We start from the raw sequence: 14,467 nt of genomic DNA, 5'->3' as shown, positions 1-14,467 counted from the left end.
ACTTCACTGTGCGGCGGAGCCTGCCAAACACTTTGAGCGGGTTCGATGACCCGAGAAGGCAGGGATAGAATATCAGGATTAGTGTTTTCATCAGCCTCTGGGGATTCTCTGTGCTGCCTGAGAGATCGGGGCAGTAAAAGGCTTGTTCACGTGTCTGATCACCCCCCCCCCCTGGGGATATTAGGGGTGGAGGGGGGGGTGTGGGGAGGATTGAAATGGATCTTGATTTGCAACTGCTTTCTCCCCCTCCACCCCCACCACCAACTCCCCCTCCCTCTTTCTCTCTCTTTAAATCCCGCCTGACGTCCTACCTCTTTGACTGCTGCCCTGCTCGCCTCCTCACTGCCTCCGTGTCCGTGCCCGAGGCCGTCGCTGTGTGGCGTTCTGTCACGCTGTCCTGCGTGACGGGTGCTGCGTCAACACAAGTCGTTGGCATAAACGCGCCAGTTCTCTCTCTCTGTCTCTCTCTCTCTCTCTCTCTCTCTCTCCGACTCTGAGATATAAAAAGGGGAAGTTTTGTGCTGCAGGATGTTAGTGCACGGGCAGGATATCGTCTGACTAATTAATTTCACAGCTGCTCGGAACACGGCAGTGAGAGAGAGAGAGAGCGAGCGAGAGAGAGAGAGAGAGAGAGAGAGAGAGCGAGAGAGCGAAAGAGATTTATGGACTTTAATCTGTTGTTGCAGGAGAGCTGCCCGCGGGTTTCTTTTGTGTCGGTGCTTAAGAGTGTGAAGAACGCTCTGAGCAGAGAGCAAACCGTAGGGCGAGGCGTGGACGCTTTTGAGAATGAAAAAGCGCGGAGACAGACGGTGGTGTTAACGAAGCTCTCGGCTGCGGTAATTGCAGACGGGCAAAGGTTAATGGATTGTGGGAGAGATAGAGTGCCTTCGTCCGTGGCTGCTATGGCAACCAGTTTACTCTTTCATGAAAATGGGAAATTTAATATCCAGCCGCCAACGAGCACCATCGCTGAAAGAGAAGTGGACGTTTACTCATCGATCGTGTCGATAGTTGATCGGGGAATGCGCGCACTTGGCATTGCCGTGTCGGCCTTGTGCCTCCAAACGGCCAGGGAGTGAGCGACCGATTTTACCCCGGGGGGCAATGTCGGCCAGGACACCGAGAGAGAGAGAGAAACTCCCTTCTCTTTTCCAACACCGTCGCGGGAGATCTTTAACGTCCGCCTGAACAGGGCACAGACGGGGAGGCGAGCGAGTGAGCTTTAACGTCTCATCCGAAGGATGGCGTCTCTGACTACAATGTGGGGTTCTCTTCCCCTCCCCGCCCCAACACTGCACTGGAGCGAAGAGTCAGCCTGGAGTATGCGAGTTAGATTATCTGGGCTCGAACCCATAAACTTCTGACTCGGAGGCGAGAGTGTGTGCGACTGAGCCACAGGTTGACACCTCTCTTGACAAATATCTGACAAAACGGTTTTAACTCCAAAAGTGGTGGGAAGTGTGCGATTGGGAGGGAGGGGGTGGGTGGGGGGGAAGCCCCCGATGTCGTTAAATCCCATCCACCCCACACACCGATTTGTTTGGGTCGCGGTTCCTTATCCCATTTCCCTCTCAGTCTTTCAGCCTTTTGTGAACGACTAATGTATAATTCACGAGCGAGCTGGAAACGTAACTGCCGGGCACTTAAAGTGGGAACGATGGTATCTGACTGTCACATCAGTAACTGGTTACATCTGTCAGGTGGCCCTGTCCACTCAATTACTCCTTGTCCAGAGAACAAGGCAGGCTTGGAGACTCCGAAGCACGGTGACGGGTTTCCGCGTGTGTCAGACACCAGGCTGACCAAAACATAATATCTAGAGAATAAAGGAGGCCTCTCTCTCTCTCTCTCTATATGGGGATATCGTCCTTTCTCAAAAGGGAAATAACACTGTTCGCGATGCGAATAAAGGTCAAATACAACAACAACGACGGCGACGATAGAAACGACGTGCGTTTACACGGCGCCCGTCACCCAGGACAGCGTGTCAGGATTGGCCACAGAATGAGAGAGAGGACGGGAGGAGACCGTATGTGCGTGTCCACGTGTGGGCGCGTGGACTCTACTGCAATTAGGGCCAATTATTTAATAACCACCATATAATTGAATTCATCTGCTAAATCCGTCTGGTCTGAGCCAGTGCTCAAAAACCGTGTGCGTCTTGCATTTAAAGGCATATATTATTTTATATATGGTGTATGCATATCATATATACATATGGGCAGATAGCTTGACCCCCATCTCATCACAGGGGACCATCAGATAATAATAATAATAATCCTGACATTTGATCCAGCGCCTTGTCACGTCGTCCAGACGTCCCAGCGTGGTCACTGCTGGGTGATGCACTTGGCCACCCGAATACCTTCCGCCTCTCAGACCCAAACCCTTGGTGCTATTGAGGGCGATGTTTCCGATAACCACACGCTGCAGTGACGCTTCGTGTCACGAGGCGAATGGAGCAGCTGGCAGGGTGGTTTGAGATGAGAACAGGATGCACCTCGCCTTCCCTGGGGCTTTGCTTCCAGGAGAGACTCAGTCAGTGCCGCACTGCGCAGTGCTGTAAGCGGCTCAGACAGGTTACTGCAGGCACCAATGTCGGTGGAACGTTGCTCTGCCACTGATCTATTGCTCTGCACATTCCTATTGTAACATTAACATGTTAACTCTTATTATTATTATTAACTCCCAGCCTCGGGGGTGGGGTGGTTGTGGGGGGACGGATGGGGGAAGTATGGGCGTCAGATTGGGGGTGTGGGGAGAGGGGGAGACGGTGTGTGTCTGGGGTGTGGGGGAGGGATTTGATCTTGTTCCTCCAGGACCCCCCCCCACCCCCAACTTCCCCCCCTCACCCACTGACGAGCGAGGCTGGCGACTGGCGGCTATAACAGAGCACGAGACAGACGAGCGCAGTAGATGTGCGATTGTTTAATGGAGCCGTGAGTTTAATTCAAATTAAATTAAAACAATAAAAGAAAAAAAAGAGCAAACGTTCCTTCCTTCCCGCTGAGAGTGAAAAGATCCCGGGTGGGAGGGGGAACAGTCTGTGTTGATTTCAGGCTGAATCAAGGCGATCGCTGCGGCGGGAGGGTCGGCAGGACACGGGGCACTTTACAACAGATATTTGCTTCCTTTTCGTCAGACATCTCGAAAGCTTCCATCTAAAACGAAGCCACAGGGAGTTAGTTACCAGTGTTTTCACTCTTCAGCTGGTTCAGTCATTCATTGGTGACAACAACAACAAGTTGGGTTTTCTCAGCGCCCGTCACGCAGGGCATGGTCTCGGAACATCGCACAGAGATGCAGTCGCACGCCCAGCGAGGAGGGTGGGGTAGGTGGGGGTGGGGGGTGGATTTACGGAGGCACAGTAGAAGAGGTAAGTTCAGGTGAGATTTAACAACGACTTGTATTTAAATAGCACCATCACGCAGGGAGAGCGGAGGAGAGATGTGAAATACCTGTATAAACATTCCCTCGGCGACAGTAACTCACCTAAAACCGTGCCTCTGAGAGTACTTTCCTGCTGACGGTTCACTGGTCGGTTTGGTGTGATGAGAACGGGCTGTGCCGCTTCTGAAAGACAATCAGCAGCTGCCGTTACACTCTCAGCCTGAGCCGCGCTTTGAGACACCACTACCACCACGACAACAACATCTTGCATTTACACGGTGTCCCTCACACAGAGCAGCGTCCCAGATAGCTTGACCAGTGGCGGAGCACGAATCTAGTATAATTATTATTATTATTATTATTAATTACTAATTGTAATTGTGATGATGATAGTTTACCCGTTGACGGTGCGTGTGCAGAGCCAGAGCGAAGGATGTGATCACCAGCAGAAAGCCCACGACCAGCAGTACGTACTGTAAGGCTTGCAGTAAGGCTGGCACCACCACCATGTAGTGGTAGAAGGTGGATACGATGGGGCCGTCCATTCTGCCGCTCTGTGGACGAAGAGAGTTCAGCGCGGCTAAGGTCAGCGCAGTGCCGCGCCGCGCCGAGCCGAGCCGAGACCATCTAACCCGGACGGAACGACTCCCCCGGTGACCGAGCCGTCAGTCGGCAAATTCGGTCTCGGTTTTGAAGGTGTCTTTTTTTTTTGCGATGATTTGGGGTTCAGGGTTGGGCGGTGAGGGTGGTGGGGGGGGCTGGGGGAAGGTTTCCTTACCTCATCGAACCAGATCAATGGCAACAGGAGGGTCCGCATTTTTCCCGTGATCCTGCAAGGAGGAGAAACACGGGGGTGAGAGAGAAAAACGGCGGCTCGGTTGGTCGGTCAGTCGCCCCGTGACAAGACCATTCACGTTTATACAGCGCCTCTCACGTAGGGAGGACATCCCATAGCGTCTTACACAGCCTGAAGCCGTCTCTCAAGCCATCTTTCCTTATTTAAATAGTAATCCTCATCATTTCGCTGAGACATCTATCTCGGAGAGCGTCGCGGGATTTGGCTGCGAAGTGTAGTGACTGTGTATTTTGCAGGCGAACGCAGCGGCCAATTGCTCACTGCGACACCCCTCCCCTCCCCTCCCCGCCCCCACCCCCCCACCACCCCAGCGCGAACATTGTTATGCGGGGGATTGCGGGAATTGTCGGTGGGTTATTCCCCTCGATGCCAGGACCACACCAGCCCCCGTCCCCAGCCGCAGGAGCTCTACCTGTTATTTTTAACCCACGAATGAGCCAAGCAAACAATCGCTCTCTTTAGTATCCCTTCACCCGTACGTCAGTGTCAGTCACTCACTTTATTCCTTTGACCTCTTTTGTAAACAGGTTCAGCTGCAATTTGATGGAGACATTCAATGGTACTCCGGTTAGCTAAAAAAAATACAGTATATATATATATTATATACATGTATGCACACACACGTGTAGATTTTAATTCATGGTAGAAAAACCTTAAACCACAGAGGAAACGGTGCCGTGTGAGGCGGTTGGGCACAATAATATCATTTAACATAATAATCCTGTCGGTTCGATCGCCTCTCGAAACTCAAATTGTGTTTACTTTCCGGTGAACACGGCAGCCAATTGTATCTCTCGACCCCCTACTCCCCCCACCAAGAGAACATCGTTATAGGGGTGCGGGGTGTGGATTGCCAGTGGGGTTTTACCCCTCGATTGCCAACCCCTCGCCACCCCACCACCTTTCGTTTCAGTGTTCACGACTCTGAAACGACTAATTTTACAAGCTTAGGCATAATCATTGATTGCAGTTCCCAAACCAATTGACCTTTATGTCTGCAGATTTCAGAATATGAGTACGTGCACACACTCTAACTGCTCGGATAGGCTCTGCGGTCAGAGATTAGCTTTGCCAAAGATTCCACTGAGTTGGGAGTTTCCACATACAAACACCTCTTAACCCAGGTTTTACTGCGCCTGGGTCTCTCTCTCTCCATCTGTCTGTCTCCCTGTCTGTCTCCTTCCTTCCCTCCCTCCCTCCCTCTCTGTCTCTGTATCTCTCTCTCGGCTTTTCCTGACGATCTTTGTACCATGTTGGCAATTGAGAGTCACTCATTCTGTTGATAAGGTCCCTAATTTAATTAGAATTATCTCTAAAGCCTTCTTATTCGCTTTTTAAATTATTTTCTTTGAGACTTGACACACTAAATAGCTGCAGGTGTAACTTCACCGAGGGGCCGGGGTGGTGATGGGGAGGTGAGGGGGGGGGGGTTACACTAAGACTCTCCCCACCCCAAATCGCCCGTGCTGGGTGGGGTCTTGGAAAGAGTGATCTGTTCAGTCCAATTTGCATGCCTTTAAGCGTTCCGAGACGCCAGTCCACGGGAATGCAAGTTGTTGTTAATACTAATAATAATCTTTGCATTTGATACATCGCCTTATCATGTCGTTGAGACGTCTTAAAGCGATTCGCAGAATATACTGTAAAGTGGAGTGAGCTCATGGGCGAAACCCGGCAGCCCATTATGCACAACAGCGTCCCACAAATTCAGGTTTGAGGTTAAGATATGTGCAGTCGGTAATTGCATCATGAAACCACTTTTTAATAATACACCTGGTAAATCAAATTATAAGAGGTACCTTACACGATGGAATGCAGCAGTAATAGCGGCTAATTAATTTATGACCGGTTGGGAGAACAACCTTGAGTTTACTGTAGATGCAGATCTCAGCACCCAAGAGAACAGAGAACACTCAATAAATCCACCCCCACCCAACCCCGCTCCTCTCCCCCGGATAAAATCCCTCGTTCCACTTCGAGGCTGTTTTCGGGGACATTGCTGTGGGCAAACCGAGCTCCATGTTTCGCACACAGTCATTACACTTCGCACAGGTTTGGGGGGACGTCGTGTTCTTGACAGCGCAAGTAAAGAGTAAGATATCCAAGCGCAAAGATTAGTTTATTCTGATAATGTATCTGCCGGGTTAGCGTGACTGTCTGAACGATTGCCCTCTCTGGAGAAAGTGCTGGCTGGGTAGGCGCCTTGCTCCATGTGTGTGCGTGTCCGTGACGTATGTTTACGACGTGTTAGGTAGGTCCCACCTCTGTGCGTGCACATGTGTGCGACATCTACCGCCCCCCCACCCGACCCCACACCCACCCTTCGCTGCACCAATGCTGGGCTGAAGGCCGTACTCACTGGATGGATGTCGATGAAGAGCCCATGTTCCTCCTCCGTGGGGTTGAGGCCGGCCACAGCCTGGCTCAGCGCTGGGTCCCCATTGAAGAAGTGCGGGTGGGAGAGGAAAGACCTGGGAATCTACAGGCAGAATAACAGCGTGTGAAGCTCCACCCCAACCACACCTCAAATCCCCTCAATCCCCCCAAATAATAATAATATAATAATGATGATAATTATCCTTGCATTTGATACAGCGCCTTATCACGCCTTCGAGAATATACTATGAAGTACAGTGCCTGTGTATTTTATGGGTGAAACTCGGCAGCACAATTGCGCACAGCAATGTCCCCACAAACAGCTACGAAACGAGTGACCGATTTTATTTGGGCAATTGTCGGCCAGGACACCGGCAGAGAGAGAGAGAAACTCCGTTCTCTTTTCGAACAGCGCCACGGGAGATCTTTAACATCAGCCCTGAACAGGGCACAGATGAGGAGGGGAGAGAGAGGTTGAACGTCTCATCCGAATGACGAAGGACAAACAAAGACGGTTAAAACAACAAAAGGTGCGGCATACTTAACCGGCACGTGCTGGCGTTCATCGCCCCTGATTCCCGGCACGGGCAGAAGCCTTGGTTGGGCGGGTAGTCCTGCCCATTGGCAAACATGGTCTTCGGTGCCACGTACCGGAACGACGGCAGACGCAGAGTTGTGCTCGAGCGCTCGTACACCAACTCCAGCGACCTGGTACCATATATACACAGTCAAGCAAGCGATTCCCTAACCCATGCGGGCAGTGAGGAGGTGAGACAGTGAGGGAAAGAGGCGGAGAGATGATCAACAGGCCTGGGATGTGATTTCACAGGAATTTACTGTAAAATCTCTCTGTCCTGCTTTAAAAAATATCCTTCGCACAAACAAAATCTGTATCTCATCGACTCTTGTGCCTGATATTCTGTGTGTTTAGGGCAAGCAGAGAGTGTCCTTAATAGGATGGAGTGGAATGGATGGAGCGCTCTAACCAATACGCTGCAGGGATCCACAAGGATAATAATAATAATCCTTGCATTTGATACAGCGCCTTATCACGTCTTCGAGACGCCTCAAAGCGCTTCACAGGATACACTATAAAGTGGATTATCTGTATATTTTGTGGACGAAACTGGATCCTTCCAGGGGATGAGAGTGTGGTAAGGAAGGAGAGAGAGAGTGAGGGAGGAGAGAGAGAATGTGTAGTCTGTTACAGACACGCATAGATTTCCATGTGCAGGTGGTGTACATACGTGGAACTCTGAGTCTGGTTTTGATCCTCTTAAGATGTGAAAAGCGCTCTATAAGTGCAACCTGTTGTTTGAGTTGTGGTGGTTGTGTCAAACACATGTGCCTCTCGTCTCTCTCGCTATCACTCTGCCCGACTCGGAAACCGACTGCTCGACTCACCTGCAGGCATCGGGACTGTAGAACTTGAGTGTGTCCGAGGGAGTGCGGAATGGAGACCACATTTCTCCTGCTGTTCCATTGATCATGTTGCACTGAGTGGAGTTCCAGTAACTTACCTAGAACGTAGAGAATTCACACCCACACATACACACGCACACACTTAGCAATAGCGTAGAGGAGACGAGATCATTTCATTTTCACGTCAATTCGATTCGATTTAATAATTTAATTAGGATAATCCTTGCATTTGATACAGCGCCATATCGAGTCGTTGAGACGTCTCAAAGCGCTTCGGAGAACATACTGTACAGTGAATTGACTTGTATATTTTGGGGGAGAAACAGGTGAGGCCTAAAACAGCCTGTAAACAGGAACTCCGTGTTCTCACCATGTTATTGCCGTTCCACTTATCCAGCTGATGAATTTTATTAATGTGGTCGAGTCCCGTGTTGACTGTGAACAAACCCGTGTCTGTATTGTTCATCTGTGAAGCCAGAAGACAAGAACAATCTGTCACATTGTGCCCCCGTTGGACGGAAAAGCAAGTCGTGGATTGAATGACCCCATTTTTTTTTCCCTTTTAAGGGTTTATTAATAACCCCGGAAAGCGTTCCGCCCTATTGACTAACAGCTGGGTTCCTACTTTACTGCAAGGTAAACACAAGCATGTGTGTGTGTTCTTCTCTTCGACCATGCCATTAGTCAACCCCCTTCCGCTCCCATCCCTTCTCCCCCCTGATCCCAGCTCAGGTCTGAAATGCTGTGCACTGTCCAGCGCCTTGGGATGTCCTCCCGACGTGAAAGGCGTTATACAAATGTAATGTTGTTGTGTGTGTGTGTGTGTGCGTGGAGTAAAAAAACTTGCTTAAGGTCTCGCACCATCCCGCTCACGAATCAAACCCGGGTCCTCTTGCTTTCGGTGCAAGGCGTGCTAACCATTACATTACTGAGACTTATTAAAGTCTAATAAGGGGAGGGGTGGGGGTTGGGGGGTGAAGGAGATGATACAAAGAAGGGCGCACTCCGAGGTCACGGCTAGAGAGAGACACGGAGATTGTCTGCTCCAGTCTGTGCCGCAAAATTTCATTCCCTGATATTCCCAAGCTTTGAACCTCCAGCCAAACGCCCCGCGCTGGAGTGTGGGGGAGCGAGGAATACTCACTTCAGCGAACAAACCAAATTTGTCGTTAGAGGATATCATGCCTGGGAAAATACTGTTAAGTAGGTCGATGAGAGGGTCATTGTATCCCCACAGAATCTCCCGCACCGTTTTTCTGAAGAACAATGTCTGATTAAGCTGCGTCATGGCATCGTTAAAGATCAGCTTCATAAGAGGGGAGAGGTTTTCGGCCATCAGTGCCCCACCCTGAAGAGGGAACAACAACAACAACTTGAATTCATACAGCGCCCCTCACGCAGGGTACTGTCTCGGAGCACTTCACAGTAATGGAGTTCGACACCGAGCCGGGAGGAGGTAGCCGTAGGCACGGTCGAGGGGGAAGGTTTTCAGGCACGACCTGAAAATGGCATAGGAAGGGCAAGGCAAAGTGATACAGGGAGAGCGTTCCAGAGTTTTGGGGTGTAGAGGTAGGCGGAGGCAGCGAGCAGTGGGTTAGGGGGTACGCAGAGTGAAGCAAACACATACCAAAGCCAGCATGTTGGGCAAGACCAATTCATCGCTCTCACTGCCAGCAGACCGTTCGGCACAGAAATGAAACTGTCGAATGCTTCGATACGAGACGGTGTAATTGTCATTAAAGGTTATATTGTCCTTCGGTCTGTACTCTCTGTAAAATCAACAGCAACAACAAATGACATTTATGCAGCGCCTTTCACATCGGGAGGACGTCCCAAGGCGCTGGACAGTCAGGGATTTGGACCTGAGCTGGGGGGTGGAGGGCAAGGAGGGTGATTGAAGGTATGATCGAAGAGAAGAGTCTTGGGATGGGCCTTGAAGGAGGTAAGGGAGGGAGCAAGAAGTTGAAAGCACTGTGGGATGGAGTTCCAAAGGGTGGGGGCAGAGAGGCTGGAGGCCTGACCGACGACAGTGGGGGCGGGCCGGGTGGGGGACATGGAGCAGGCTGGAGCCTGTTGAGTGGAGGGAATGGACAGGTCGATCAGGAGTAGTGAAGGGCAAGAAAGGTTGGGGTGGGGGTAGGAGGGTGACCGAAGGCACGGTCGAAGAAGAGGAACCAAATCAGAGAATCAGAGACCAAAACAGGGTTCTCGCACCTCAAAATCTCCCGAACCGTGCGAGCGAGCGCTAACATTTGCGAATTGCAGTGGCCAGAGGCGTGGTACCTGTACACATAAGGTCCTCGCTGAGCCAGAGCAGGCTGCTCCCCGCGAAGGATTCCCTCCGGATTTAGGATCTCGAAGAAGTGGACGGCCATGTAGAAGGGCACGGGAACGTCTCGCCACATGGGGTAGGCCAGGCTGTTACTGGGATCGATCTGTACGTTCTGGGGAAGAGCGAACCATGGCGGGAGGCCGCACTGTTAGCTTCAAAGCTGAACCTTTACAAAGGAGCCGTCATACACCGACATCAACATCGTCACAAGATCACAAGGTCAGACTGGATCAAGAAGGCCCTTTGATCTCATCGAGGCCCTCCTGATTGGCTCCCGTCAGCGCCTCCTCACCTCAGGCACTGACAGAATCATCATCCGTGGATGCACACTCCACCTCACTGAACCATTCCGGAAGCCTTGACGTCTTGTTTGACCCTCAATTATCCTTTTTACCCCACATCCGTGCCATGACCCGCTCTGCCTTCCCCCACCTCCGCAACATTGCCCGGCTCCGCCACTGTCTCACACCGCAGGCCGCCAAAACCCTCATACATGGCATTCATAACGTCCAGGCTTGACTACGCACACTCCCACCTGCTTCACGTCCCCCGCCTCGCCCGCCCTGCCATTGGTGGGCAGGCCTTCAGCCACTCTGCCCCCACCCTCTGGAACTCCATCACACAATCCCTCCACCTCGTCCCCTCCCGTGCCTCCTTCAAGACCCATCTCAAGACCCTCCTCTTCGACTGTGCCTTCAATCACCCTCCTTCCCCCCCCCTGCCCTCCGCCCTCTCCGATCCCGACCTCCAGCTCGGGTTTGACACACTGATTGTCCAGCACCTTGGGACGTCTTCCCGATGTGAAAGGTGCTATACACATGCAATTTTGTCGTTTACATAATGGACACGTGAACTTCACCTATTTGAACCATGTAGAGAATTTAGTGTGTCATAAAGTTGATGTAATTATCGTGTGTGTGTGTGTGTGGGGGAGGGAGTAATAAAATTGATAATAATCCTTGCATTTGATAGAGCGCCGTATCACATCTTCGAGACGTCTCAAAGCGCTTCACAGGATAATGTACTGTAAAGTGAATTGACTGCATATTTTGTGGGTGAAACGCGGCAGCCAATCGCGCACAGCAGTGTCCCACAAACAGTCGTGGATTGAGCAACCGAATTATTATTATTGTTTTTTTAAAGGGATTATTACCTCCAGAAAGTAAACTGCCAATCGACTAACAACAGGGGAGCCTACTTACTGCGAGGTGGGCTAAGAAAAATTGCCTAAGGTTGCGCCCTGCCCAGGAATCAAACCCAGATTCTCTCACTTGCGAGGCGAGTGCTCTATCCACTAAGCGTGACAGGGTGATTAAACATTATATAACACTTCATACACTCACATGATCAACTTGGCTATTACGGGCCATTTGAACATTGTTCTCGCCAACAAAACAAAAGACATAACGCAGCTCATAAAAATAATTCTTATTATCACTTGGGTCCATTTAGGTCACAGCGACAGCAGAGAGCTGTGTGGAGATTGCAGGCGTCTGAGTTGCTACCATCTCACACTTATTGTGATTTCTGTAATAAATGTGGCTGGCGTCTGTCGTGTGGACAGCCGGTGTGGAGGAACGTACGAACAGGAGTGGGCTATACAGCCGCTCGAGCCTGTTCCATCATTCTATTAGATCACGGCTGATTTGTACCTCAACTCCAATTACCCGCCTTTGCTCGATATCCCTTGCTATCCTGACCTATCTACACCCCTCGCCATCACGGCAAACGCATTCTAATAATGATCCTTACATCTGGTCCAGCGCCTTATCACATCATCGAGACGCCTCAAAGCGTTTCACGGGATATAATGTAAAGCGCTCCGAGACGCTGCTTCGCGTGAAGGGCGCTATATAAGTGCAGGTTGGTTGTTGTTGTAGTGAAGTGTAGTGACTGTGCATTTCGTGGACAAAACGTAGCAGCCAGTTACGCAGAGCAGTGTCCCACAAACAGCCGTGGAATGAGCGACCAATGTTATTTATCTGGGGTATTACTGGCCAGGACACCCGGAGAGAGCGAGAGAAAGAGAGAGAGAAAGAAACTCCTGTCTCTTTTCGAATAGTGCCGCGGGAGATCTTTAACGTCCACCTGAACTATAGGCAGGAACGACAGCTATAACAGCACCAAAGTACTGAACCCCGAAACTCACCTTAATGACCTGATCCCGCATGATGATTGGATTGATGAAAATCAGAGTGACCCCCAGGGTTGTGAGCAGCACTCCTGTGACCGCCAGGGCCAGCAGGGCTCTCCACCCACAGCTGCTCATCTCTGGCACAGTGTGAGCTGAGCCTCTGCCCAGTCCCGTGCCCGCTGACCTCCCGATTCAGTGACAAGGAGCAGCCAGTCCTGAGGTCAGAAGGAGTCGGTAGTCATTGATAGGAAAACACCACCCACCGTCCCCCAGAAAAAAGCACACACACACCCACACCGCCCATTTCACACACACACACACCCATCACACACTGATCGCCCCTACCATATACCACCCCCCACACGCACCTGCCACACACACACAGACTCCCACCCCCCAAACACACACACACTGCCCCCCACCCACACAGACAGACACCGCTTTCCATTTACCACTTGCCTTGCCTGAGGTTCCTGTGTCCTCACCCACTATCCACTCCGCTCATTCCCAGCAGGTTCTGTGGCAGCTTCCAATAGCAAAGTTGACCTCTGGAACTTGCAAATCAGCTTTCAAGGGGCCGGCGTGTAATAAGGAGCACATTAACTCCCCCCACGCAGATCTCAGCACATCCTCGCCCAGGTTGTGAACAGCTGGGTTGGTGGGCAGCACGAAGATGATCGATGTGAATGAGGGTCCCACTTGGAGAATGGATTGCTCTGAGGTTAATACTTGCTCGTAAGTTCAAATAGTTCAGTCCTGTAAATTACAGCAGATTAAGTACTTTATAATATTAAACCCTTGGTTAATAAAACCCTTAACGATGACAGTTAATTCACATGAGCATGAAGCAAGTCAGCAGTAATATTGGACAAAGGGCATTTATTCTTGTAAGGAAGATGACTTTGGTTCGATTCCCGGGCAGGGCGAAACCTTAGGCAAGTTTCCTTACTTCACGTGTCTCTGTTTACTAGTAGTAAGTAGGAACCCGGTTATCAGTGGTTTGGCAGATCGCTTTTCCGGGGGTAATAATCCCGCTCCCCCAAAAAACTCACAACAATTTGGTCACTCAATCCACGACTGTTTGTGGGACGCTGCTGTGCGCAATTGGCTGTCGGGTTTCTCCCACAAAGTATACAGTCATTTCACTTGACAGTGTATCTTGTGAAGCGCTTTGAGACGTCTCAACGATGTGATAAGGCGCTATATCAAATGCAAGGATTATTATTCCCACGCAATGTAACAATGGTGAGAACCTGAGATTACACGTTAAAGCCAATAATTTATTGCTAAACGTTCAGCCACACGAGCAAAAACAAAGTAAAATTATAGTCCTATTTAGAACAGGAATATCTAAACTTTTTTTATTGTGTCATTAAAGAGTTGGTTTCTCTTTAATCCACCCACCAGCAGCTCTCACCTTTCTTCTTCCTCTCCTTAAGAGCCTGACTCCCTCCAGTGGTATGGTTCTGTGTCTATCAGGAACCTCTCCAGGTGTCTGATCCACACAGAAACCTATCCCCGTGCATCTGAGTATCCAAACCAGACTGAGAGTCCCACATGAGTGCACCAACTACACACTGACATTTCCCTGTGTCTGGAAATGTATTTATTTATTTATTTATTGATTGATTTTGGTCAGCAAGATCCACGTGGAAACCTATCACCATTCTTAAGAGTATCCAAACCCAACGGAGAATGTCATGCATTCCACCTTCACATGGAAATCCCAGAGATAGATTGTTGAAATGGATTGCTATACTCTCTCTCTCTCTCTGGAGGGACGCACTCTATCCCCAGAGAGTATTTAGGAACAGGCTAGCAAGAGCCAAGAGTGTGTAGTGTGTGTGTGTGTGTATTGCATCTTTTTTCATATATCTTTCATGTAAAATGAAAGTTTTTATTTTGCGAATGAAGGCTTCTCAGTGTATTTGTGCCACAGTAATTCTATTTTGTTATG

The 14,467-nt window shown here is 50.2% G+C and overlaps 1 protein-coding gene across 2 annotated transcripts; it reads right to left on the bottom strand.

Annotated features, from left to right (window-relative positions):
• Positions 1-2,915: 2,915 nt before the first annotated feature.
• Positions 2,916-13,252, bottom strand: LOC103184272 (scavenger receptor class B member 1). Of its 2 annotated transcripts, XM_042337302.1 has the most exons (14): positions 12,970-13,252; positions 12,526-12,725; positions 10,328-10,488; positions 9,672-9,813; positions 9,189-9,392; positions 8,415-8,510; positions 8,027-8,142; positions 7,157-7,330; positions 6,606-6,717; positions 4,745-4,818; positions 4,169-4,220; positions 3,789-3,944; positions 3,493-3,573; positions 2,916-3,161 (listed from the first exon to the last, which is right to left on the bottom strand). In XM_042337302.1, the coding sequence occupies exons 2-13, from the start codon at positions 12,643-12,645 to the stop codon at positions 3,532-3,534; spliced, it is 1,449 nt and encodes a 482-aa protein (XP_042193236.1). In that variant the 5' UTR covers positions 12,646-12,725; positions 12,970-13,252; the 3' UTR covers positions 2,916-3,161; positions 3,493-3,531. The 2 variants fall into 2 exon arrangements, with proteins under 2 accessions (XP_042193236.1, XP_007900377.2); XM_007902186.2 differs by lacking the exons at positions 2,916-3,161; positions 3,493-3,573 and having other exon boundaries at positions 3,877-3,944; positions 6,606-6,725; positions 7,164-7,330.
• Between the last annotated feature and the right edge of the window lie 1,215 nt (positions 13,253-14,467).

Source organism: Callorhinchus milii, unplaced genomic scaffold, assembly GCF_018977255.1.
Source record: "Callorhinchus milii isolate IMCB2004 unplaced genomic scaffold, IMCB_Cmil_1.0 Scaffold8, whole genome shotgun sequence".
Classification (NCBI taxonomy): Eukaryota; Metazoa; Chordata; class Chondrichthyes; order Chimaeriformes; family Callorhinchidae; genus Callorhinchus; species Callorhinchus milii.
The sequence above is the reverse complement of the archived record's forward strand: the minus strand, read 5'-3'. Positions and strand labels throughout refer to the sequence as shown.